Below are 27,625 nucleotides of genomic sequence, written 5' to 3'. Positions count from 1 at the left end.
ACCAGTGCCCTCTGGGGTCAGGACATCGGCCTTCCATCCCTTCCCTCAGCTACAACCTTGCCTCCCCGCCTGCGTCCCCAGCCCTACCAGAATCATCTGCATAAACACAGGCCTCACAGGTCTGCTAACATCGCGCCCTTACTCCAAAACCTCCCGGTACTTACAAAGGCCACAGGACAAGGGCCAGGCCTGACCCCTCAGCCTGACATGCAAACTCTCTTTCAGCCCTCCCCAGCCTACCGTTTTTTTTCAGATGGAGTTTCACTCTGTCGTCCAGGCTGGCCTGCACTGGCGCCATCTTGGCTCACCGCAACCTCCACCTCCTGGATTCCAGCGATTCTCCTGCCTCAGCTTTTCAAGTACCTGGGATTACAGGCACCTGCCACCATGCCCGACTAATTGGTATTTTTAGTAGAGATGGGGTTTCACCATGTTGGTTAGGCTGGTCTTGAACTCCTGTCAGGTGACCCACCCACTTCAGCGTCCCAGAGTGTTGGGATTATAGGCGTGAGCCACTGTGCCTGGCCCCAACCTACTTTTTAATCTGACAGTCCACTGTGCTGCCCCCACAAACACAAAGCTCCTGCTAACTCTGCTTCCTCCTCCAGAGCCTGAGTGTAACACCTGGCTCTAACACTTACCAGCTCGATGACCATGGGCAAGTTATTTAACCTCTCTGGGCCTCCATTTCTAGGCCTCAGTAGAATAAAGATCGTAAAAGTATCTACATCTGGCCGGGCGACATGGCCCATTCCTGTAATCTCAGCACTTTGGAAGGCCGAGGTGGGTGGATTACCTGAGGTCAGAAGTTTGAGACCAGCCTGGCCAACATGGTGAAACCCTCTCTCTACTAAAAATACAAAAAAAAAAAAAAAAAAAAAGCCGGGGGTGGTGGTTGGCACCCCCAATTCCTTGGGAGGCTAAGGCAGGAGAATCTCCTGAATCTGGGAAGTGGAGGTTGCAGTGAGTCGAGATCGCATCGCTGCACTCCAGCCTGGGCCACAGAGCGAGACACCGTCTCAACAACTACAACAACAACAACAAAAGTACACCCTAAGGCTATCGAAGGGTTAAATGAGTTAATGTACGCAAAGCACAACAAGGCTGCGTGCACGGCAATAGCCAGGCTACTGTTATTACCATTCCCACCAGCAAGCTTCTGCTCAGGCTGTTCCCATGATCTCAGTGTCATGGCTGCTTCTGTTTGCCCTTCATCAGACAGCAAGGGCCTGCAGTTAGACACTGTCCCTCATCCCCCTCTGTTGCCGCCCCCAGCAGAGCTCTTGGCACATCGTATCACAATGTGGTTAGTAAAATTTCACAGGCTCTGGAGACTGACAGTCTTGAGTTCACATCTTGGCTGCAACACTTACTAGCTGTGCAACTATGCGCAAGTTACTTAACCTCTCTGAGTTCCAATTTCCACACGAGGAATGAGGATGCCCATTCCACTCTCACAGAGTTGCTGTGAGAATAAATCTGACAAATATCTGAAGACTGCGGCCAGTGTCTGACACGGCAGAGGCCCTCGGTGAAGGTTAGATTCTTTCTACCTCCAATACTTATTGAATTCACATCTTCCACTGAGTGCAGGCATGTAGAAAGCAGGGATTAAGCCTAAGTCCTGCGAATGAGAAAATGTGTGAGCTCTTTAGTAGCTGCTTGGCCGGAAGCAGGGGCTCACACCTTTAATCCCAGCACTTTGGGAGGCTGAGGCTGGTGGATCACTTGAGGTCAGGAGTTTGAGACCAGCCTAGTCTCATGGTGAACAACAACAACATGGCGAAACCCCATCTCTACTAAAAATATGAAAGAATTAGCCAGGCATCATGGCACGCGCCTCTGGTCCCAACCACTCAGGAGGCCGAGGCATGAGAATCACTTGAACCAGGGTGGCGGAGGTTGTGGTGAGCAGAGATCATGCCACTGCACTCCAGCATGGGTGACAGAGTGGGACTGTGTCTCAAAAAAAATAAAATAAGACCAGGCGGGGTGGCTCACAAAGTAATTACTCTGGCTCCCAAAGTAATCCCAGCACTTTGGGAGGCTGAGGCAGGCGGATCACCTGAGGTCAGGAGTTCGAGATCAGCCTGGCCAGCATGGAGAAACCCCATCTCTAGTGAAAAATACAAAACTAGCCAGGCGTGGTGGTGGGTGCCTGTAATCCCAGCTACTCAGGAGGCTGAGACAGGAGAATCACTTGAACCCAGGAGGTGGAGGTTGCGGTGAGCCAAGATTGCATCACTACATTCCAGCCTGGGAAACAAGAGGGAAACTCTGTCTCAAAAATAAAATAAAATAAGTAGATGCTGGACAAATATCTGAGCCATGATAGTACTGCATGAAAGGAGCAGCCTCCTTGGTCCCTGGTTTGGGGTGGTGGAGGTCAACATCTAACTGGTCCTTAGTGGAGGTCTGGCCACATGGGAACTGGAGGCAGGAAGTTAGTGTGAACTGTTATTTGTTGCTAACTTTCCCCTGGGCAAAGTCTCTGTAGTCTGCCTCCTTAAAGTGGAAAGAATTATGTGGCACCCAAGGACTCCCGGCGTCCCTCCCCACTTCTACCTCCGGAAGCTGTGAGACACCAAGGAGGCTCCGGAGGCCCTGTTTTCCTGGCACCAGCCACCTGCGGAATCTCACTCTGGCTGCAGCAGGGAGAGAGGAAGCCATCTCTGTCCTGGATCAAGCTATATTTGACTTGCTAGGCAAGGCCAGCCCCGCAGGCCACATTCCGTGGCCCCAAGCCAGGCTGGTGTGTAATATGCTCCGGCCACCCTGTCGTTACCTAATGCTTTCCTAATCTGCAGCTTACGCAAGAGGAGTACAAATCTCTGAGAACACCAAGAGAAACACCCCACCAGGCACCTCCCTGGCTGACCTGCGCGCTGTTTTCGGGCTGGTGGTTTCATCAGAGGTGCTTGCTGTCAGCTACCATGAGGGCCACCTTGGTAGGCCATTTGGAGCCCCACTTCTCCAATGAGGATTCCTCCAGTCTGTACCCCTCTCTGCCAACACTCACACTGCACTAGATATTCTATTTGACACAGAGCAGGGGACGAAGTCTTGCATCTTTCTGTCTTGCTATCTGTGAAGCAGATCTTTCAACAAAGGCTGCTGGAACAATTAGACAATTAATATTTAAAAAATGATTGACCCGGCCTGGCACGGTGGCTCACGCCTGTAATCCCAGCACTTTGGGAGGCCGAGGCAGGCGGATCACAATGTCAAGAGATCGAGACCATCCTGGCCAACATGGTGAAACCCCGCCTCTACTAAAGATACAAAAATTAGCCCAGTGTAGTGGCATATGCCTGTAGTCCCAGCTACTCAAGAGGCTGAGACAGGCAAATCACTTGAACCCAGAAGGCAGAGGTTGTAGTGAGCTGAAATTATGCCACTGCACTCCAGCCTGGGTGACAGGGCAAGACTCCATGTCAAAAAACAAAAAATGACCAGAGAATAAGTATTTGAAAAGATGCAAAACCTGAATTAGTCATTAAGGAAATGAAAATAAGACCACAATGAGATACCACACACATATACTAGGATGGCTAAACCATAAATAAATAACTAAATAAGCCTGACATGCTGAGTGCAGGTGAGGATGTGGAGCAATTAGAGTTTCCGTACATTGTTTATGGAGAATGAAAAATGGTGCAGCCACTTTGGAAAACAATTCAGTGGTTTCTTATCAAGTTAAACAAATGGCTGGGTGTGATGGCTCACACCTATAATCCCAGCAATTTGGGAGACCAAGGCCGGAGAAATGCTGGAGCCCAGGAGTTCAAGACCAGCCTGGACAACATGGTGAGACCTCGTATCTACAAAAAATTAACAAAATTAGCTGGGCGTGGTGGTGTACACCTGTTGCCCCAGCTACTTGGAAATTTGAGGCAAGAGGATCACGGGAGCCCAGGAGATCAAGGCTGTAATGAGCTATGATGATGCCACTGCACTCCAGCCTAGGCAGGAAAAAAAGAGCTTGTCTCAAAAAAACAATGACCCAGCAGTCTTATTTCTAGGTATTTACCCAAGAGAAATGAAAACACATGTCCGCACAAAGGCATGTACACACACGTTTGTGTCAGCTTTATAATAATCTCCAAATGGAGACAGGCAGGTGTCCTTCAACTGGTAAAGAAATAAAATGTGGGGCCAGACACAGTGGCTCACACTGTAATCCCAGCACTTTGGAGGGCTGAGGTTGGTGGATCACTTGAGGTCAGGAGTTCAAGACCAGCCTGAGCAAAAGCAAAACCCTGTCTCTACTAGTAATACAAAATTATCTAAGTGTGGTGATGCATACCGGTAGTCCCACCTACGTGGGAGGTTGCAGTGGGAGGATCGCCTGATCCCAGGAAGCGGAGGCTGCAGAGTCATCATCGCACTGCTACACTCCAGCCTGGGTGATGGAGTGATCAAAAAAAACCAAAATCCTCTCCACCTGTACACTAAACAAAGATGAATTTTATTACAGTGAAATTCTACCTCAATAAATATGACTTTTAAAGTCACATAAAAGCCCGGCAACATGGGGAAACCCTGTCTCTACAAAAATACAAAAATTAACCAGGCATGCTGGCCCATGCCTTTAGCCGCAGCTACTCAGAAACCTGAGGCCAGAGGATCACTTGAGCTCTCCTTAAGCCCAGGAGGTCAAGGCCTGGGTGAGCCAGAGATTGCCCCATTGCACTCCAGCCTAGGCGACAGAGTGAGACCCTGTCTCAAAATAAAACAAAATGCGAATCTAATAGTACTGTCCTTCTCATCATGAAGATAAAATGACACCAATGATAGTCACAGCCAATGTGTCTCAGGCACAGTCCCAAACAATGTACAACATTGTCTGACTGAAGTCTCAGTTTTGCTGTTCCCAACACACACTTTCGGAAATAGATGCTCGGTGCCACAAAGAAAAATTAGCAATGAGACAAAGGATCTTTCAGCAAGGCAATTTTTACTTCCTGGACTGCAGGAAGCGTACCCTTGCTAGCTATTGTGCCACGAGAGTACAATGAACAAAGGAAAACACAAAAATTTATCCCTTACACATTTGGGGTCATCCATACTGCTGTGTCTAATTTCCATTGGCTGGAGACAGAACCCACAATCTAAACTAAAACCTGATTGGCTAATAACTTAAAATTTTTCTAAACTGGTAAATGCAATGGCGAGCTGGGACCTGCCTGTGAGCACATCCAGCACAGATATCTTGGTTAAATTACAAGGACATAGAGTGTACTATGCGCCTGTAAGCATGGCATATATAACAGCCACATAGGATAGGGCTTAACAAAGTTATTAGCACACTTATGATTTATTCTTTAACAAGAAAGGAAACTTTAAAAAGGAACTTCTCTACTGCCCACACACAACAAGCACCTTCCTGATCCAGGTCCTTTGCACCTGCTGAGTTCGTTACCTGGAACTCTGCCTCTGACTCTCCTCAGGTCTCTACTCAAATGTCATCTCCTCAGAAGAGGCCTTCTCTCTGCCATTCTATCTAAAATAGTGTCCCCAACTTGCTACTCTGAGCACTAGAGGTGGTGATGGCTGGACAAGATCAGAGAAGCCAGATCGCTCTCTTCATGTAAGCAGAAGGCTAGAAGACTGGCTGCCGTGGTTCCGTGGCATGTAAAGCATGTAAATAAACACAAAAAGCATATAAATCAGCAAGGCTCTGGGCAGGAGAAAGGAACAGATTGATGCTTTCTCTAGTGTTTCTCCTCACTCCCTCCATCCCACCATCCAGTGGCACCTAGGGTCCCTTGGAACGCAGGTTGAAAACTACCACTGGCCAGGCGCAATGGCTCACACCTGTAATCCCAGCACTTTGGGAGGCCGAGGCAGATGGATCACAAGGTTAGGAGTTCGAGACCAGCCTGGCCAACATGGTGAAACCCTGTCTCTACTAAAAATACAAAATTAGCTGGGTGTGGTGGCAGTCACCTGTAATCCCAGCTACTCACGAGGCTGAAGCAGGAGAATCATTTGAACCCGGAAGGTGGAGGTTGTAATGAACTGAGATTGCGCCATTGCACTCCAGCCTGAGCAACAGGGCAAGACTCCGTCTCAAAAAGAAAAAAAGAAAACTACCACCCTAGAACCTTGCTGATTTAGTGCTCACTTTGGCAGCACATATACTAGAACCTCCCTGATTTATCGTTATAGAAATATTCATATTTACCACTGTTAAGCACCATTCCTGGTACTGGGTGTCCTACAATATGTAAAACAGATAGATGTGATGTATTTCACTTTTTTGGGATGACTTGCATGCAGCGAGTGCTTACCATGTGCCAGGCACTGTTCTGACAGCTTTTCATGTATTATCTCATTTAATTCTCACCACAACCCCACAAGACAACTACTGCCACTGGCTTCATTTTAGAGGCAAGGAAACTGAGGCCTAAGGAAATTAAAAAACTTGTCAACGGTCATACACTCGGAAGTGGCAGAGCAGGATCTGAAGGCAGTCAGAAATCCTGCCTAATTCTAGCTGATGTATGATCTTTTTTTTTTTCTCTTTTTTGAGACAGAGTCTCACTCTGTTCACCCAGTCTGGAGTGCGGTGGCACGATCTCGGCTCACTGCAACCTCTACCTCCTAAGTTCAAGTGATTCTCCTGCCTCAGCCTCCCAAGTAGCTGGGACTACAGACAAGCACCACCATGCCTGGCTGGTGTATGATCTCAGGAGGTACATGTGAGCCTGTCTGAGAAATGTAGCCCCTCTGCCTACCTCTCCAAGACTGGGCTCCAGGTGACACTGGATTTCATGTGACTTTGAGTTGATGCAAGTGGCATTTTGTACCTGCAGACGCTGAAAGCCTCATCTCTGGGTATGGGATAATGTTCCGTCTGGCCCAGGTGCTGAGTTTATTCTGGTCACCGCTACACCGTTTCGTCTGCTGTTGGGGGGATGACTGCGTCCAGCAGTTCTGCTGGTGTTACTGACATGACAGGGTGAAATTGATATGCCTGCAACCAGAACCTCAGCACCAAATTAGGAAGCAGAGTGGGGACGCAGCCAGATGAATTCTGAGTAAGAGTAGATAGCACAAATTCTTCCAGCAGGAGGATGGGAGGGAGCTTGGAGGTCATATACATCCAAGCCACCCATTTTGCTAACAGGGAAGCTGTGGTCTCAAGAGAGAAGGTGGCTTGCCTAGGATCCTCTCGACTGTGTTCCCGGGCTCCTGCCTTTGCGTCCAAGGTAGAGAACAGTGGTGGGATTGGAGGCAGGGAGGACAAGTTCTTCCCCACCCCCACCTCTGTGTAGCTGTATGAACTTGAGCAAGTCACTTAACATCTGAGTCTTGGTTCCCCATGTATACAAGGGAAATGATAATATCCCTCAGGGAGGCTGTCAAAATTCCAGGAGGTAATTCATTCAAACTTGCCAACACCAAGCAGCTACTCAATCGTACCAGCTCCTTTCCACTCCCCTTCTCCTGGATTTACCCCAAATATACTGATCTTCAGGATATTAGCTCATCAGAACCAAGCCTTAACAGGTTACTGTTTGCAAATGGCTTTTGCTGGGCTTTGTGACTCACGCCTGTAATCCCAGCACTTCGGGAGGCTGAGGCAGGCTGATTGCTTGAGCCCAGGAGTTAGAGACAAGCCTGGCAACATGGCAAAACCCCTTCTCTACAAAAGATACAAAAATTAGCTGAGTGTGGTGATGCATGCCTATGGTCCCAGCTACTTGGGAAGGTGAAGTGGAAGGATTGCTTGAGCCCAGGAGGTCTAGACTTCGGTGAGCTGTGATCATGCCACTGCACTCTAGCCTGGGCAATAGAATGAGACCCTGTCTCGAAGGAAGAAAGGAAAGAAGGAAGGAAGGAAGGGAGGGAGGGAGGGAGGAAGTAAGGAAGGGAGTGATGGGTTTCAACCTGGGCTATTCTAATTGTATTCTGAAGGCCAGCAGCAACAGCCTCACCCAGGAACTGGCTGGTAATGCAGAGTCTCAGGCCCCACCCCAGCCCTGATTAACAGAATCCTCATCTTAACAAGATCCCCCAGCCCTACTTACAAGAAGCACAGTTTAGCACATTTGTAATGAATTGACTCATTGATTTTGACCTTCTTTGACCCCAGTTTTTGTTGTTGTTGTTGTTGTTGTTGTTGTTGTTGTTGTTGTTGTTTTGAGATGGAGTCTCACTCCGTCATCCAGGCTGGAGTGCAGTGGTGCGATCTTGGCTCACTGCAACCTCAGCCTCCCGGGTTCATGGGATTCTCCTGACTCAACCTCCTGAGTAGTTGAGACTATGGGTGCGCACCACCATGCCCAGAATTTTTGTATTTTTAGTAGAGACAGGGTTTCACCATATTGATCAGGCTGGTCTTGAACTCCTGACCTCGTGATCTGCCCACCTCAGCCTCCCAAAGTGCTGGGATTACAAGCGTGAGTCACCACACCCAGCCAACCCCAGTTCTTGAAAGCCAACATTCACTGAGCACTTTGTACATGTCAGGAGTGTGGGAAATATTTTACAGGCATGATCTGATTTAAACTGCAAAATGATCTCAGGAGGTGGGGATTCTTACCACCCATTTCACAGATAAGACAACTGAGGAGGAAGCAGTTCATTTCCTCAGCTGGCAAATACTAAAGCTACACTTCACACTTAGGGCCTCTGTGACGCCAGTGCTCTCACTTAACCACTTCTCCCCACAAGGAAAGTTTCTTAGCACTGGAGGTGTTGATGGCTGGACTAGGTCAGAGAATCCAGACTGTTCTCTGCTCTCCTGAACTAAGATCAAGGTCAGCAGACTCTCGGGCAGAGGAGGCTAGAAGGCTGCCTGACAGCCATGGTTTGGCGGCTCCTGGACACTGCTCTGCTTCCTGCCACCATCCTCCCCTCTAAGCCACTGTGAAACAGTCAACACTGGCCTCCAAAAACCTGCACAGCAGAGGGGAGAGAGCAGGGGAAACAAAGGAGACCGGGGAAAATGCATACTTAGGACAAGGACACCGACCCCTGGCTGCCATCCCAGATGAGACCCCCTCCAAACCAGGCCCTCAGCGTGTTTTATCACCAGTCCTGCCCCCAGACCCCTGCAAAACACCCATTAATGATTATGTTCTCATTCTGTGGATGAAAAAATCATGAGCCAGAGAGATGTTGCAACTTGCTGAAGGTCACAGAGCAAAGAACGAGCTGGTCTGGGATTCAAATCCAGGTCTGTCTGACTTTCCAGCTGGGTTCTTCCCACTTCTGAGGAATTTGTCTGAATTTCAAGCCTACTCCGTGGCACCTTGGACTATGCATTACCCATGGAATCCTCACGGCCGCAGCTGTATAGGGTAGCTGGTATTCCTGGCATTTCAGCTATTACTGAGCCTGAGGCATGGAGAGGTCACGTGACTTATCTGGGTCACCCAGCTGATTGACAGCAGCAGAGCTGGGATTTGATACCAGGTCTCTCTAGCCCTAAAGTTCAAGATTCTTCCTCTTTACTGCCAGCTACATGAAGTGTTGGTGTTTTCCCCCAAAAGAGGTAGGGGTCTCGGTCAGGCGCAGTGGCTCATACCTGTAATCCCAACACTTTGAAAGGCCGATGTGGGCGGATCACGAGGTCAGGAGTTCGAGACCAGCCTGGCCAGCATGGTGAAACCCATCTCTACTAAAAATACAAAAAATTAGCTGGGCATGGTGGCACGCACCTGTAATCTCAGCTACTCGGGTGACTGAGGAAGGAGAATTGCTTGAACCTGGGAGGCAGAGACTGCAGTGTGCCAAGATCACACCATTGCACTCCAGCCTGGGTGAAGGGACGAGACTCCATTTCAGGAAAAAAAAAAAAAAAAAAGAGTTAAGTGTCTCCACCCAAATAGACGGACATGATAGGACTTTAATTATGGGAATATAATCTGAAAGGCCGAGGTTGGCCAGGCGCAGTGGCTTACACCTGTAATCCTAGCACTTTGGGAAGCTGAGATAGGCAGATTGCTTGAGCTCAGGAGTTCAGGACCCTGGGCAACATGGCAAAACCCTGTCTCTACAAAAAATACAAAAAATTAGCCAGGTGTGGTAGCACACACCTGTGGTCACAGCAACTCAGGAGGCTGAGGCAGGAGAATCACTCGAACCCAGGAGGTGGAAACTACAGTGAGCCAAGATTGCCCCACTGCACTCCAGCCTGGGTGACAGAGCAAGACTTCGTTTCAAAAAAAATAGAGGTCAGGCACGGTGGCTTACCCCTGTAATCCCAGCACTTGGGTAGGCTAACGTAGGCGGATCACTTGAGGTCAGGAGTTCGAGACCAGCCTGGCCAACGTGGCGAAACCCCATCTCTACTAAAAATACAAAAACTAGTCGGGCATGATAGCGGCACCTGTAATCCCAGCTACTTGGGAGGCTGAGTCAGGGAGAATCGCTTGAACCCGGAAGGCAGAGGTTGCAGTGAGCTGAGATTGCACCATTGCACTCCAGCCCGGATGACAGTGTCTCAAAAAAAAAAGAAAGGTGGACGTATGCCCAAATGACTGCAGCAATCACATGGTAAGAAAATATTCTTTAGTTGGCTCCCCGTGTTCCGATCCCATTTACGAGATGAGTGACCCTGAACAGTTATTTATTTATTTACTTACTTACTTACTTATTTATTTTGAGGTGGAGTCTAGCTCTGTCGCCCATGCTGGAGTGCAGTGGTGCAATCTTGGCTCACTGCAACCTCCATTTCCCAAGTTCAAGTGATTCTCCTGCCTCAGCCTCCTGAGTAGTTGGGAGTATAGGTGTGTGCCACCACACCCAGCTAGTTTTTGTATTTTTAGTAGAGACAAGGTTTCACCATGTTGGCCAGGCTGGTCTTGAACTCGTAGGCTCAAGCTATCCACCCACCTTAACCTCCCAAAGTTCTGGGATTACAGGCTTGAGGCACTGTGCCCAGCCTTGAGCAAGTTACTTAAACTCTCTGGGTGTATACTCACCTGTAAAATGTTTTTACAGGCTGGGCAAGGTGGCTCACGCCTGTAATCCCAGCACTTTGGGAGTCCAAGGCAGGTGGATCACAAGGTCAGGAGTTCGAAACCAGCCTGGCCAAGATGGTGAAACCGTATCTCTACTAAAAATACAGAAATTGGTCAGGCATGGTGGCGCATGCCTGTAATCCCAGCTACTTGGGAGGTTGAGGCAGGAGAATTGCTTGAACCCAGGAGGTGGAGGTTGCAGTGAGCCAAGATCTCGCCACTGCACTCCAGCCTGGGCGACAGAAGGAGAGTCTGTCTCAAAAAAAAAAAAAAAAAAAAAAAGCTGGTCCAATGGTAGTGGGTTATCAGAACTTATTAACATTAGTGTCACTGAAGTTGGTATACAACCACTCACTGCTAAATTTGACTGGCTTTTTAAAAAATTTAAATTTCAATTCAAAAAGAAAGTTTTTACGGTTTTACACCTTTTTACACCTGTAAAACGGGGCAAATAAGAATATCTTCCTCACAGAGTTGTTGTGAGAATTAAATGAGGGATGCTTGCAAAGTACCAAAAGCAGGGTTGGTCAAACAGCAAGTACGTAATTCATGTGGGTTCCTATCATCAGTATTAGCATCTCTTTTCTCTATTTCCAGTAGGCACAGGCTGTGCACCAGGGTGTCTCAGACAGACCGAGCATTGGGGGCTGCCTATGATACGTCACCCACTGATTCTCTTCTGCAATGTAGAAGTGAAAAAGATCTCAACCAGCAGGAATTTAGAACCCAACTTTAACTTCAGTTACGGAGCAACAAAAGCACGAATACAGAACAAGCATTGGCTGCAAATTGGCTGTTCTTGCCCCTCTCTGGAACTTGGCTCTCCATCTGTAAAATGGGAGGAGTATAAACTAACTTGCTTCCTGGCCCCTGAGGGATGCCCCATCTCCCTCACCACAGAGGCGCCCTCCTGGTGAAGGCGGGGAGCTGATTGCATGGTGTCCCCACCTCCCAGACCACACAACCTCTCAGACGGGAGCTTAGATGAGAAATTGATTTGGAGTGTACTCAAGCCCTAACCCCTAACTCCCTTCCTCTTCACACTGGGGCCAGGCCCTGCTGGCAGCGACATTTTTCCCAACTTGCTCCCGCTGTCTCCTAGCTAATGAGGCATGGCATGAAAATGCATGAGTGCATGGCACATCCCTCAGACTGGCTCCCTGTGCTGTGGCTGACCGAGGCTGATGACTGCATGGCGGAGCTGATGGAGACAAAGTTCAGACCTATGAGCTGATTTTTCAAAATGCCATGTTCTATGTCGAGAAAAGTTTCTGGCACATTCCATGGAAGCAGCAAGCACACTCACCTCACTTGGCTCTAGCCACATTCTAGATCACACAGATCATACCAACAGGCGCCCAGGAAGCTCCAGCTTCAGGTGAAGGCCTGAGGGTGCTGAGTCAGGGTTCCTTACAGCTACTTGGCTATTAATTTCCCAGTCTCAGCCTTAGTTTCCCCTGGCTGAAGAAGGGAGAAGTGCAAACTAAATCTCTTTTTAAAAATAAACTTTTGGCTGGGTGCGGTAGCTCAGGCCTGTGATCCCAGCACTTCGGGGGGTGGAGGGGGCAGGTGGATCACCTGAGGTTGGGAGTTCGAGACCAGCCTGATCAACATAGTGAAACCCCATCTCTACTGAAGATACAAAAATTAGCCAGCCATAGTGGTGGGCACCTGTAATCTCAGCTACTCAGGAGGCTGAGGCTCCTCAAGTGATTCAAGGAGAATCACTCGAACCTGGGAGACAGAGGCTGTGGTAAGCCAAGATCACGCCATTATGCTCCAGCCTAGACGACAGAGCTAGACTCCATCTCAAAAAAAATAATTAATTAAAAAGTAAACTTTTGCCGGGCGCAGTGGCTCACGCCTGTAATCCCAGCACTTTGGGAGGCCGAGGCAGGTGGATCACAAGGTCAAGAGATCGAGACCATCCTGGTCAACATGGTGAAACCCCGTCTCTACTAAAAATACAAAACATTAGCTGGGCATGGTGGCACGTGCCTGTAATCCCAGCTACTCAGGAGGTTGAGGCAGGAGAATTGCCTGAACCCAGGAGGCGGAGGCTGCGGTGAGCCGAGATCGCGCCATTGTACTCCAGCCTGGGTAACGAGAGCGAAACTCCGTCTCAAAAAAAAAAAAAAAAAAAAGTAAACTTTTTATTTTGGAATAATTTTTAGAGTTAAGGAAAAGTTGCAAAGATAATATAGAGAGTACCTATATATACCTCATTCAGTTTCTTCTAAGGCTACTATTTTATATTATCATGGTACATTTGTCATAACTAAGAAACCAACATTAATGCATTTTTATTGAACTCCAGGTTTTACTCTGACTTCACCCATTTTTCCAACAATGTCCTTTTTTCTGTCGCAGGATACCATATTGCACTTAGCACTAAATTATTCATACAGTTCACTCCCAGTTCTAAAAACAGACAGCAGTAAGCCTTCATTTTAAGCGTATGTGCAATTAGCAAATGAACACTGTGCTGTGTAACTTTGAGCAAACCACCTACCCTCTCTGAGCGTCAGTGTCTCTAAGTGTCTTTAGCTACAAAAGGGGTATGATAACAGTACTGCATCTCGGCTGGGCACGGTGGCTCCTGCCCGTAATCCCAGCACTTTGGGAGGTGGAGGCGGGCGGATCACCTGAGGTCAGGAGTTCGATACCAACCTGGTCAAATGGTGAAACCCTGTCTCTATTAAAAATGCAAAAAATAGCTGGGCATGGTGGTATGTGCCTGTAATCCCAGCTACTCAGGAGGCTGAGGCAGGAGAATTATTTAAGCCCGGGATGTGGAGGTTGCAGTGAGCTGAGATCGTGCTATTGCATTCCAACCTGGCCAACAAGAGTGAAATTACATTAAAAAAAAAAAAAAAAAGGGCCGGGCGCGGTGGCTCAAGCACTTTAGGAGGCCGAGGCGGGTGGATCACGAGGTCAAGAGATCGAGACCATCCTGGTCAACATGGTGAAACCCTGTCTCTACTAAAAATACAAAAAATTGGCTGGGCATGGTGGTGCGTGCCTGTAGTCCCAGCTACTCGGGAGGCTGAGGCAGGAGAATTGCCTGAACCCAGGAGACAGAGGTTGCGGTGAGCTGAGATCGCGCCATTGAACTCCAGCCTGGGTAACAAGAGTGAGACTCCGTCTCAAAAAAAAAAAAAAAGTACTGCGTCAAAGGGTGCTGCGAGGTTATCATTTTCTTACAATTTATGCAAGGCACTTACCAGAGCTCTTTGTACACTCCGTTGACATCTCTCCACTGGTAGAAATCATAGACAGAAATCAGGGCAGACGCATCATACAGTACTCTCCCTAGTCAAAAAATCTTCCAGCAAAATGGCAGCTCCAAAAAGAAGACATCGGCCAGCACAGTGTCTCACGCCTGTAATCCTGGGACTTTGGGAGGCCAAGTCAAGTGGATCACGAGGTCAGGAGTTCGAGACCAGCCTGGCCAACATGACGAAGCCCCATCTCTACTAAAAAATACAAAAATCAGCTAGGTGTGGTGACGCGCACCTATAATCCCAGCTACTCAGGAGGCTGAGGCAGAAGAATCGCTTGAACCTGGGAGGTGGAGGTTGCAGTGAGCTGACATCATGCCACTGCACTCCAGCCTGGGCAACAGAGGGAGGCTCTATCTAAAATAAACAAAAAGAAGACATCGTGTTGATGTTTGGCACATCAAACCCAATGCACAGGGCAGAAAAGGACAAAGATCTAAAGTTTTGCATGCTGGGGTTGGAGTTTCACCCACCCACTCATTTGCTGTGTTATCTTGGGCAAATTCTTCAGCCTCTGGATCTCAGCACCAACATCTGGTAAAGGGGACAAGGCATCCTCTCCACAGGGTTGCTGAGAGGGTAGAATGAGAAGCGTACTAGCAGGATTGAGGGGTAATGCTTCTAGAACCGCTAAGTTGTTAATTGCAATCAAATCATTAGAGAATCAACTGAAATCTGATGTGGGCAGTTGCCATGGGTTAGTAATGAAATCCTGCTCCTTTTTTTGGGGGGGTGGTGAGGGGTCCTCCTTTTCCCAGTCAAAGCCATGCTGAAAAGCCAACTCCATAATCTTCATTGCTGCAATGATGTGGTTTGGATATTTGTCACCGTCCAAATCTCATGTTGAATTGTAATCTTCAGTGCTGCAGCTGGGGCCATGGAGCTGGATCCTTCATGAATGGCTTTGGGTCATCCTCTTGGTGAGAAGTGAGATCTTTCTCTGAGTTCACACAAGATATGGTAGCAATCTGGCCATTCAAAAGTTGTGGCACTAGGCTGGAGAGAGTGGCTCATGCCTGTAATCCCAGCACTTTGGGAGGCCAAGGCAGGAGGACCACTTGAGGTCAGGAGTTTGAGACCAGCCAACATGGTAAAACCCTGTCTCTACTAAAAATACAAAAAATCATCCAGGCTTGGAGGCAGGTGCCTGTAATCTCAGCTACTCGGGAGGCTGAGGCAAAAGAATTGCTTGAACCAAGGAGACAGAGGTTGCAGTGATCTGAGATCACACCACTGAATCCAGCCTGGGCAAGAGAGCGAGACTCTGTCTCAAAAAATAAAGAATTAATTTTTTTTTTTTTTTTTTTTAAGATGGGGTTTCACCATGATGGCGAGGCTGGTCTTGAACTCCTGACCTCAGGTGATCCACCCACCTCGGCCCCCCAAAGTGCTAGGATTACAGGTGTGAGCCACCGCGCCTGGCCAAGAATTAAAATTTTTTAAAAAGATGAGCAAATAAGAACCAGGCAGACTGCCTATTCACAGTCACACAGCAAAAGAGCTTTGTAACTAGGAAGAGATCCTAGTCACAAGCCTTTCACTTCTGTGCCCTTAGCTCTCTGATTTAGAGGTTCGTTCGACTCTGAGCTGCTAGAGAATAGCCATCCATCCACCTATCAGTCCACTCACCCATCCATCCATCCATCCATCTACCCACCCACTCACCCATGCACCCATCCACCCATCCATCTATCCATGTTGGCTTTTTTATTTATTTATTTAATGTATATCTATATGAATTAAAAATAGAGATGAGTTTTTGTTGTTGCCCAGGCTGGTCTCCAGCTGGCTCAGGTGATCTTCCTGCCTTGGCCTCCCAAAGCGCTAGGGCTGAGATTATAGGTGTGAGCCATCACGCCTGGCCCATGTTGGCTTTTGACAAATTTCTTGTGGAAGGCACTGTGCTGCTGCTTAGGAGCCAGGGAAGAACAAGACTGTCACAGTCCCTGACTTCTTGGAGCTTTCCATCCAGTGAGCAAGAGCTGAGCCTCAGTCATCTATTTCCCAAGGGTCTACCCCCACATCTGGCACATGGTAGGTGCCCAGTAAATGTTTGTTGAATGAATAATGGATGGCTCATCTTCCATAATGCCTACGCATTTATAATTGACATACTGGGCCATTTGAAGACATTTGTGGAGCTAAAAATTCAGTATTTGTATTTGTCTTGAACCACTTTCTCTCATCATTATTCTCACCAGGAGGCTTTGTGCGGTGGTGGCAGACAGAGCCACAACACTGGGCACAGAGTCCAAAGACCCGAGTTCACATCCCAGCTCTGAGCTGCTTACTCATGAGTAGCTACTGAACAGGCATTTGAGCCTCAGTTTTTTCAACTTCAGGGAAATATTTGATTTGCCTATTTCACTCATGTGCTGTGAATATAAATGGGGAGGAGAGGAGAAACTTCCAGAAAATATGACATGAATAAAAGGCTATTGAGATGTTACTTGAATGACTTCCTCAAATGACAAGTATGTTGAGGACACAAGGGAAAATAAAAGTGGCCAGATTTTCAGCACACTCATTCTGACCTTACGTAATTTAACTGGTTGCAATTGCCCCAGATTTGTTCCAGTCTCAGAAAAGATTAAATGTATGGATTTGTGGCATCACGTCATCCCTGCTGATGCTGGCCCATATCTTTGTCCATCTGGTAAATGCCACAACAGTACAAAAGGGTGTTTTAACCTTAATTGCTTGCAAAGTGTTTTGAAATCCTTAGATTAAAACCTTGGTGAAGTCCAAAGTATTAGCATCCTGAATGCCCAAGAAGTCACGCTGAGCTTCGTCTGGGTTCACTGGAGCAGGGAGATGCTTCAAGGTCTGTTGTGAGGTCTGCTTCAGGAACTTTGGGGTTTAAGGTCCTATTCATGGGTTGGCCAGAGACCAACCCCCAACTTCTGAGTTCTTAAGCTACCCGGGCATTCGGCCATTTCCCACGTTGCTTCTGAGATGCTTTTTAGATTTCTTAAGTTCCTGGGTCACAAGGCCTGAGCTGTTCTAACTTCAGTGTCATACGTCTGCTTTCCTGGGTGATCTCAGCCTGAGTCCTAAAAAAGGGCAATTGTGTCATCGCTACCTTCTGTCACCTCTTCGTGTGAGTCCAGAGTTGATGAGTTCACCCTCATTCTATCCTATACAGGTTAGAGTTTAAATTCCATCCTACGGTGGTTACACTTAGAGCAGGTACTAGGCAGAAATTGAAAGGGGCAGGCAGAGGTTCCTGAGGCCCTACCAGTGTTTTGCTTTGCGGATCTGTTGGTTATGCCTGTGTGTTGTTTGTGAACATTCACTGATCTACACACTTATATGTGCATTTTTCTGTTGTTACACTTTACAGTGTGAAGTATTTTTAAAAATCAATCTGGATGCAAATTTACTTCTTCATTTAGAATAGATCCTGAAGTGAAGCTATAAATAGTTAAGCTATAAACTCAATCAATAACCCTTTTCCTTTCTCTACTTTTGTGATTCAAATTAATGTCACCTCAGTATTTTCTTTGCTTCCATTTCCATTTTCACACTTACAGAAAAAAGTAAAAGAAAGAAAATGCCTTGCTTAGCCATTTTAATTAAGTCTAATGAAAGGGGATTGGTTCACAATCCGAAGTCCCAGGTTACCTTCGGAGATCTGTGTGAAGCTCTGCAATGACAAAAAAAAAAATTTTTTTTTGAGACTCTCCCTCTGTCGCCCAGGCTGGAGTGCAGTGGCACCATCTCAGCTCACTGTAACCTCCACCTCCCAGGTTCAATCGATTCTCCTACCTTGGCCTCCCAAGTAGCTAGGATTACAGGCGCCCACCCCCATGACCAGCTGACTTTTGTATTTTAGTAGAGACAGGTTTTCACCATGTTGGCCAGGCTGGTCTCGAACTCCTGACCTCGTGATCCGCCCACCCTGGCCTCCCAAAGGGCTGGGATTACAGGCGTGAGCCACCACACCCAATCCAAAATTTTGTTTTATTGCCAGGCGTGGTGGCTCACGCCTGTAATCCAAGTACTTTGGAGGCCAAGGCGGGCGGATCACCTGAGGCCAGGCATTCAAGACCAGCCTGACCAAATGGTGAAACCCCGTCTTTATAAAAAAATAAAATAATAAAAGACAAAAAAATTTTTATGCACGTGACGCTGTTCTCAGGAGTAGTCATAGCTTTCTCAAATTCCCAGGGGTCCATGGCCCAAAACAGACAAGTTGATTTTTACAACTCAAGGTTAATTTATGCACGCTCATCTTCAAATATTTCTTGATTCTGATTCTGCTAAGAGCATAAAAAATAGGCTGGGCGCGGTGGCTCACACCTATAATCCCAACACTTTGGGAGGCCAAGGCGGGTGGATCACGAGGTCAGGATATCAAGACCAGCCGGCTAACACAGTGAAACCCTGTCTTTTAAAAATAAGTAAATAAATAGAGCATAAAAAAATTTAAAAATGTTGCTTGAGTCTAAATCTAACCCAAAGCACCACCAACTTGGTGTCACCAAATGGGCTTCATCCATCAAAATAAATTTGCCCACTGGAAAGACAAAAGCAAATGGGTTCAAGTCCGCCAAAGGTCATCGTCATCGATGATCATCATCATGTCTCCTCTTCCACCTTCCCCTTGCTGTCCACCCCCAAACAGATGGTAAGCCCTGGGGCCAGAGACCTTTGCAACCTCTGCGTGAAGTTGCAAAAGGCAAAGCAGACTGAACTCGAAAGAAATTCACCACACCTATTTACGAAACCAGATTTATTAAAATTCTCTACAAGTCAGAAACGGCCATCTCACTGTTCACATATATACACATATGTACAGGAAGAACCTAGTGTTTCTAGCTTTCCCGGCAGAAGCGCCTGCCAACCCAGCGTCCTTAGCCGGATAATGTATCACAGATACAACAGTCGAGCAACCACGAGAGCGTTAGTGCGACAGAGGTCTCTGTCCTCCCTCTTCTCCAAGTCCCATGATTCTGTCAAGGTAATATTGCCAATAATCATTCACATTTCACGTGGTTTTAGACACGCAGGTTATTCAGACAGACACAGACAACAAAACAAGCCTCAAAGCCAGAACAAAACAAAACAAATCGGACATAGGTATAAAAAGTAAAATATATGTACAAAGTACACAGTACGTGAGGTATACACGGCATTCTCACAATGCATGTTAGTAGTTTGCCTAGGCGTAGCCCTTAAAGATGACTGCCTATGTTTGTGCCATTTCTCAAAATACAGTATGTTTTTGTTTACCCGTTTAACCACCTGATTTCAGCACTGTCCAAGACAGTTACTAATATTTCATCTGAACTTGCTTTTTAATGGAAGTTGCAGTTTCTCCATTAAAGCTCTGTCTTTTGGAGGGAGGGAGCTCCCATCTCTGGATGTATCTAACAGAGGCTGGATTCCCACCTACGAAAGAAGCCGAAGGGGCGATTTCCGCCTTGGGAGGTGGCAGAAAGAAGAAAGAGATTGGACCGGATGATTTTTGAAGTCCCTTCCAACTTTAGAGATTTGGGGTTTGCTGTTTCACTCCAGAAGCCGATTATACAGATATATTCATAAACCACACATTTGAAATATTAACAGCCCATCATGCAAAACTGCAGATGCATACACAATGCCAGAGGCGGACCATATCTGGGAGGGGTTAAAGTATAATTCTGGAAGTTAGTCTGAGAATCAGAAGACTATCCGAAATTCACTCTCTTCAAAGCGCAGAGATGTTTAATGTCTGCTCTTGGGAGAGGCGGGTGGGAGCCTCCTTATCTTCCTCCTCCTAGACAGAACGCTCCACCCTGAGATGGTCTTGGGGAAAAAGTAAAGGGTGGGTAAAAAAGGTAGGTACTAACATATTTGGAAGGAACTTAAAAAGCAAATAGTTTCCAAGCACTCAAATTATTTCTTAAAATCTGGAGTCTCTCTGTCTGAGCTCAAAGTTCTGAAATCGTGGGGAGATGGAATCTTTTGTGATGCTGTTCCACGTTCGGCTGGTAAGTGCTTTTATAGCTAGAGGGGGAAAGTGTCAAGGTCAGGGAGAAGGCATTAGTGCAGATGAGGTCTTGGCAGGAAACAGAGGAGAGTCTGGGTTCATGGTTCCATCAGGCTCCTGAGCAACTTAAAACAGTCTGCTCCAAAAACGGAGCAGAGTCATTGGTAAATGTGAGTGTGAAGAAAGGGTGAGTGTTAAATCAAAAAAGGAACCTCCTCATCAGAGAAGCTGTGGTAGCACGTCTAGCTACCAGAGATGAGTTCAAAGATGGCAGACTGATGGGCCCAATGTGTCAACCTGTTAAAATACGGTTATTGCCCAAAATATGTCACTGTGCGATCTGCTTTTTCTCCCATTCGAATGCTTGAGTTTCTGACACACTGACCACCGGGCGTAAGATGTCCATACTCCTGCCATCCATAAAAGGTGTGGAACTCCCAAATCCAGCAGAGAGAGTTGGCGAGAGTTCCTTAAGAGAAACAACTTTGCAGGGCAGCCAATCACAGCATACGCTGCTCAAATCAGTAAAGTCACTCTTCCCAACAGATAAGAGGTGGCGCCAGTTCAGCAGCCTTCATCCTAATGCAGTCATTATCTGGTTGACACCACGCCAAAGGGCCTGTCCATCCTTAGAAATGGAAATACCAGGTGTAAGAATTATGAGGTTTCCGAGGTTTTGGGGATTAGCAGAAGAAGGAACTAATGTCACTGTCCTCCTGGTACTCTGGAACAATCTGGTCTGAAGTTCCTATTTCTGAGTCGATGTACCCATGTTCCAAGACGGACTCAAACCAGGGGTGCAGTAAGATCTCAGGGGCAGTCAGTCTCTCAGAGGGCTCCCGTCTCAAGAGGCTGCGAATGAGGCACCTGGCTTTGGGGGAAATGTGTTCAGGAATGCAGAACTGTCCACGCCGGATTTTGGAGAAAAGGGCACTGGGGTCCGAGTCATGGAAGGGGTATCGTCCAACCAGAAGGGTATAGAGCATCACCCCTAAGCTCCAGACATCCGCAGCCTTTCCAGAGTAGGTCCCGGTGGTGTTGAGGATCTCAGGGCTCACATAGGCTGGGCAGCCGTGTTTGTCTGACAAAGCATCATCCTCCCCCTTGATGATGTGTGTGTCTTCCAGACTTTCTAGTCTGAGCTGGGTTCTGCAAGAGAGAGGAACCAAGCCATTATTTCCATACCAGCTGCTATGAAAAACAAAGCCTTCCCAATAACAGCGCCCACAGGCACTAACAGCAAAGGCTCAAGGAATGCTATTTACCCCTTCGTCCAGTAAGCAGCGCCTGCAGCTGCTGAGGACTCGTGATTTCACAAACCAACACAAACTGCAATAAATGTTTGCAAAGTATCGACAGAGCGCCTGGGGTGGAGGGTATGATGCAAAGCCCCAAATAGTATTCATAATGCTAGAGCTTACAAGAGATATCCTAATGGGAGTTACACAATCTACTAAGTTCACATTGCAGAACTGGGAGCCTGTCTCAGGGGAGTGCCGCGTTCTCTACAAAAGTGATCAGGGAAGAGCAGCAGATCCTGCTTCTTCAGGGAAGACCTGAAGCATCTTACGAGCCCATCTTCTCTCTTATGCTGGACTGCCAGGGCTCCCTGGACCCACACTGCCATTAAAGAACACGGAGCCTAAAGTCACAGCTATCACACACACAGGTTTTCAGCACAGGTGCCCACACTGATACACGCATGCAGAATGAACTTTGTCCACCTGGGCCCAGGCTGTGACAGTTATGATGGGAAAGTTGCAAGGAATGTTAATTACATTTATTGGGGTGTTTAATTGCAAAGAACACTTTGCCTGGACAAAGAGGTTATGCCCACAAACAAAAGTACTAGGGATTTCAGGGAGGTGGGGCCCCTGAAATTCTTATACAGGGACATACACTCCCCTGGATGGCACATCAACATGTGGGCATATTTATTCTACAGGGGGTCTGTCTTCAGGTAACAACTAAAGTCCCAAACACCTCAGTCAAAGGCTCTCTTATGAAGCTGCAGGTGCCTCCTTATTCAGAACCAACCACCCAAGTCTCCTGGATCCCCCAAAGCCCAAAGCCAGGTGGGAAAGCTCTAATATCTGGTGACACCCTGCCTCTGCCTGCTTCTCTGAAATAGCCCTGTTTCAGTAAGTCACTTGTGAAGTTAAAGGCAAACATTTGGTACTAGCTGATGGGTCAATTCCTTTTCCTCTCAAAGGTCTGGTATTTCTTTTTTCCTCCTGCCTTCCTGTTCCCTGGAGTGTAGTATACATGTGCTAACTTCAGTATGTCCTCAGCGTGACCTCCCTGTCGTTATGTAAAATACCCATTGGTTCTGTAAACGGAAAATATGACTCAACCCACACTGTCTGCCCCTGATTGGCTGCTACAGCACTAAAACCCTGCACCTGTGCTGGTTACACGAATAGCGTCAGCCTGACATTGCTTAACCCTCAGGTTGCCAAACCCCATGCCCATGACATTCGCCTGTGCAATGCAGATTTCAAAAGCTAGTAAGGAGGTGTGTAAGGCATGTTTCAGAAAATGCATCACCGTATCAAAGGAGCATGTTCCAGGAATTAGAAACTTCACTGCCAACAGTTTGCTTTTCTTTGCTAATCAGTGTGTTCCAACAATTATTGCGAGGTCAGATACCAACTCATGCTTTATGACAGCTCAACCCTGTACTGTTTCGTATGCTCTGGAGTCAAAGGTAAAAATGCACAGGTGAGATAAGCCCACTTCTTACAACAAAATAACTCACTCTCACCTCTACAACGCTACAGCCTCGCTGCTCTTAATCTTTCCACAAGGGATGTGGGCCCTGGCTCTTAAAATCAAGTGTGGTCTATCTCATGCGGCTTCCTGAATTCTCTAGTCTGAAACCTCAGCTTTGAATCTTGATGCCTCATTACCCTCTTATCAAGCTCATCTTGTTCTTTATGAGGTAAGCTATGATCTATATTTAGCAATCCATCCTAGCCAACTTCCATTTATTATTCAGTGTGGCTATTTTCTGAAGACGTATCCAAATAAGATGTCTAAAAAGTCACCAGAGAATGTGACGCAAGTACAGAGCACCCGGTCTGAGATGGGACGGGAATGCAGTGTGAAAGGAGAGGCTGGGAATTCTGCAAACATGACAGTCTCACTAGCTCTGCGAAACCTTCTAGGTACAAAGCCACACTTGGCATAAGCAAAGATTTGAACACTTCCTTTAGAAGGCAATATTGTAAAGGGCGGTTTAATATTTGTACCCCAAACAGCTGACCTTTCTGATGACAATGGGGAATGAACCTGATCCTGCGGGAGGAGAGGGGAGGGCGCCCTGTCAATACATGCCATCCCACAGAAGTGCCACAGTGCCCCCAGGCCCCATCCAAGAGAATGCAGAATAAACCAACCTTGGCCATGACTCCTTAGGAACAGAAGCTCTAAGTACTAAATCTGGGACATATGAGCCCTTGACTTTGCTTTGCACCAACACACAGCACCTAACTACACGACCTGCTCCTTCCATTTGGTCCAAAAGGCCACAGGAGAAGCCGTGGCGGCCGCTCACCTCTCCTCCGTGGAGAAGACGAACTTCCTAAGCTTCAGGTCTCCCAGTACGATGGCTGACTGGTGGCAGTGGGCGACGGCGGAGACAATCTGCTTGAAGAGCCGAGCGGCTTCCTCTTCTCGCAGCCTCTTCCGGCTTCGCACATAGGAGTGCATGTCCCCAAAGTCCTTCTCAAAGAAGACGTAGGCCTTGGTTTCCCCAAGGATCACTTCCACAATGCCGGTAATGTTGCTGTGTGATGGCAGCTGGATGTAAGGCCTGATTTTGTCCTGGTAGTGTTTAATGGGGAACACCTGCAGAGAGAAGGGGGCCCATTTAGGGGCTAGAACAGCAAAGGCGTCTCCCATAACCCCTTACCGAGCTGAGTTGTAGTTTTCAACCTTTGGGCTTAGGATGTAAGTTCCATTCACCTACTCCCCTGCCTCTGCCACCTTACATTCCGCAGCCACAGCTGCTCCTGACGCCTTTAAAACCAGTAACCCCTAGGGCTCTAGAGATGCAAACACTGAAAGGGTTTCCCGCATTCACACAGATTATTTGAAAGAACAGTCTTCTGGCCGGGCGCAGTGGCTCACACCTGTAATCCCAGCACTTTGGGAGGCCGAGGCAGGCAAATCATGAGGTCAGGAGTTGAGATCAGCCCGGCCAACATGGTGAAACCCTGTCTCTACTACAAATTCAAAAATTAGCCAGGCGTGGAGGGAGGTGACTGTAAACCCAGCTACTGGGAGGCTGAGGTAGGAGAATCACTTGAACCCAGGAGGTGGAGGTTGCAGTGAGCCGACATCACGCCACTGCACGCCAGCCTGGGGGACAGGGCGAGACTCTGTCTCAAAAAAAAAAAAAAAAAAAAAAAGAACTGTCTTATGTACATGTTCCCGTCTTCCATCAGCTCCTGATAGCTAAGCAAAGCCCCCACCCTCGGTGGCCCTGCCCTGTTTGCAGGCCACACTCCTGAGTAGCTGATAGGACACCCCGGTATGTCCAGGAACTGAAAAGCGGACCCTAGACATGCATATGCATGTGTCTCCTACAGACCCAACGTGCTCAGCACAGAAAGGGCACAGAATGTGGTGACTCTGCAGCCTCCAAGGGGAAGCAGGGGCCAGAGAACATGCAGAGTTGTCATTAATCAGAAGGAGCAGATGACTCGGAGGGGGAGGCAGGGACAATGCCGCCTTAAGCAACCTGCCTAGAGTCTGACTCAAGTGTAAGCAGCCTTGAGTTACAATTCTCACAGGAGGGGTATGGGATCCCGCGAACGGCTTTTCCATTTGTTTGTTTAGCCCCCTCACACACCCGACCCCACCCCTAGAAATGAGTAGTATCTCCTCTCTTCTAGAAAGCTGGCTGGTCTCTTTAAAGGCCTTTTGTTTAGTCCAGTTACTCATATCCTAGACTCAACTGGAAACGGTGACACACGGGCTGTCACCATCTGGATTCAGCGATTATCTGCTCAGAGGAACTGGAAGGGTTGCACAATGGCCAGACTCACCCCACCTCTGAGGCCGGGCTGCTCTGGCACCAGCTAGTAAAAGCCCCTGTTGCCCCCTCCTCCCACCCCACCTCATACCACCACACACACATGCCGCTCCCAGAACAGCTCTTAACCCCGGTCATGAAGAAGAAAAGGGTTTTTTTTTTTTTCCGCCTATTAAACTAGGCTTGATCGTGCTTTTGAAATTTCATTCGAGTTGGACAGTAGGTGGCAGCAGCGAGCCCCGGGACAGGGTCCGGGTGTTGGGAGTGTCAGGTGAGTTGCGGAAAACCCAGAAGCGGCTTAACTGGGGGTGATCCTATCTTTCGGGTAAAAAGGAGCAGCCCGAGGGTGCTCTGGGGTGACTCAAACAGGGGTGTCAGGCTCGCAGAAAGTAGACTGTGGGAACGTTCTGCGTCTACGGGCGCAGGAGGAGGACTCAGCAGGTCCTGTTTCTAGGTGCTGTGCCTCCTCCTCCTGGATGGGATCCCTATGTTCAAAGGAAAAATCACTGGCTGGAAAATAAAGTGAATCGAAGCGAGGGTTCCTGACCGGTGTGGGCTTTCCAGCAGTTCTACTCCGAACAGATTCCTCTGCCTCGGGTGGAAGACTCTGGGACTGCTCCCTTGGGAGGGCGTGTTCTAGTCGCAGCGCGGAGTCAATTCGGAATCCCCAAGGCAGGAGCCGGACAGTCTTCCAGCCCCCTTACCATCTACAACTAAGCCCGGCAAGAGAGCTGCCAGCTGCTTCAAGCTCCTAGGAGGCACTCACTGCAGGGTGTCCTTCCAGGACATGGGGGTGGGGGCGGATTGCGGGAGGTGGAGAGTGAGGAGAATGAGAGAAGGGGAACGGCATGACCCTGGAATCCATTTCAATTCCACAACTTACATGGAACGCCACGCGCTACAATGGGGCGCTAAGGAAAGGAACAGAGAGAGAAAGCAACTGAACACTGCACTTCCTCTAGGCGCCCCCTTATACCACTCCATGGGAAACCCCCCAATCCACAAAAAGGTGAACCTGGTCAAATGGGGTCTTATCGGACCCAATCCACTGATCCTTCCTGTGTCGAACCCAAGCGTTGGCCGGACCCCAAGAACCTCTGCCGACCACCCTGTCCCAAGCCCCGGACCCCGGCCGGGTCCTAGCCCGGGAGCGCCTACCTTGCAGCGCAGCTCGCGGCCAGTGTGGATGCACAGGGCCCGGGACACATGCTCGCGTTCGGCTAGGGGCAGCAGCAGGTAGTCGGCGATGCGGCTGGGCCCCGGCACGCTAGCTGAGCCGCCGCCGGCCCCCGGCGCAGCAGGCGGGGGCTGCGGGGTGCAGGGTGAGCCGGGGGGGCTGAGGTAGTCCGGGGGACTGGAGCACTCGGAGAGGCGCGGGCACTTGGCCGCTACAGCAGCCGAGTCGTCCGCGTCCAGCAGGCGTTTGGCCGGGACACCTCGAGCGGCCGGGAACAGCAGGGCCGGGCCGCGGGGCTGCGAGGCGCCGTTCATGGCAGAGCGCACCGGACCGACCCGCATCCCCTCCTGGGCCGGGGCAGCCCCGGCTTTGTAAGTCCCGGGATCCGCGCGGGAAGGCGCTGCGGGCTTGGCGCCGGCGCCGCGACTTCTTCCACCCGGGGGGATGGAGTTTGCAGACGCGGCTGGGCTTGGCCCCCAAGAGGGGCAAAGCAGGAGCCGCTCCCCGGCGCTCGCGCTGCACGCGGGGACCACGCTGGCTGTGCGTCCGGGAAGCGGAGGCCGGCTCGGGTCCCCGGACCCCCGCAGGCAAAGGCTCCGGGAGCCTCGCTGGGGGCGGCCGCCACTATTGTTGCCGAGGCTGCCGACAGACAGTCCGGGAAGCAGAGGCGGCGGCTGCGGCGGCCAGCGATCCCGGGGTCCCGAGCCGCGAGGACAGGACTCAGCGGGCTCGGCAGAGCCACGAAGCAAATGCACTTCCCAAAGCGATGAGTCTGGAGCACCAGCCGGGGAACTTTTTCGCGGCGCTCGGGATCCTGCGCGCTCCTGGGCTCCGGGCGTGTGTGAGAGCGAGCGAGACGCGCTCAGAGAGAGTGACTGCGAGTGAGTGTGTGCGCTGCACCGATCCCGACCAGTGCACTCCTCCTTCTCCTTTTCCTCCACCTCCTCCGCCTCCCGGTGACTCACGCTGTATACACACACACTCACAGGCCGGGCTGTGTAAACAGTTGGGAAGCCGGGTTGTGCAATGAGGTGGCTGCGACGACTCCGGCCCTGCCGCCCGGCGAGCAGTCTCCGGAGCGGAGGGAGGAGACTGGGGGGAGGGGAGGGGGAGCGGGAGTTGGGGGGATGGGGGTGGCCCGAGGGCTGGGGATGCTTAGGGCAGCGCGCGCTCGGGCGC

General features: G+C 49.1%; 1 protein-coding gene across 1 annotated transcript; it reads right to left on the bottom strand.

Annotated features, from left to right (window-relative positions):
* Positions 1 to 18,977: 18,977 nt before the first annotated feature.
* Positions 18,978 to 27,366, bottom strand: TRIB1 (tribbles pseudokinase 1). The gene is made up of 3 exons (XM_032253292.1): positions 26,428 to 27,366; positions 23,788 to 24,080; positions 18,978 to 21,380 (listed from the first exon to the last, which is right to left on the bottom strand). Exons 1-3 carry the CDS (start codon positions 26,785 to 26,787, stop codon positions 20,915 to 20,917), a joined length of 1,119 nt encoding a protein of 372 aa, XP_032109183.1. The 5' UTR covers positions 26,788 to 27,366; the 3' UTR covers positions 18,978 to 20,914.
* Between the last annotated feature and the right edge of the window lie 259 nt (positions 27,367 to 27,625).

The sequence above is a fragment of the Sapajus apella genome, unplaced genomic scaffold (genome assembly GCF_009761245.1).
Source record: "Sapajus apella isolate SASKATOON/1434 unplaced genomic scaffold, GSC_monkey_1.0 scaffold3, whole genome shotgun sequence".
In the NCBI taxonomy this organism is placed as follows: domain Eukaryota; kingdom Metazoa; phylum Chordata; class Mammalia; order Primates; family Cebidae; genus Sapajus; species Sapajus apella.
The sequence above is the reverse complement of the archived record's forward strand: the minus strand, read 5'-3'. Positions and strand labels throughout refer to the sequence as shown.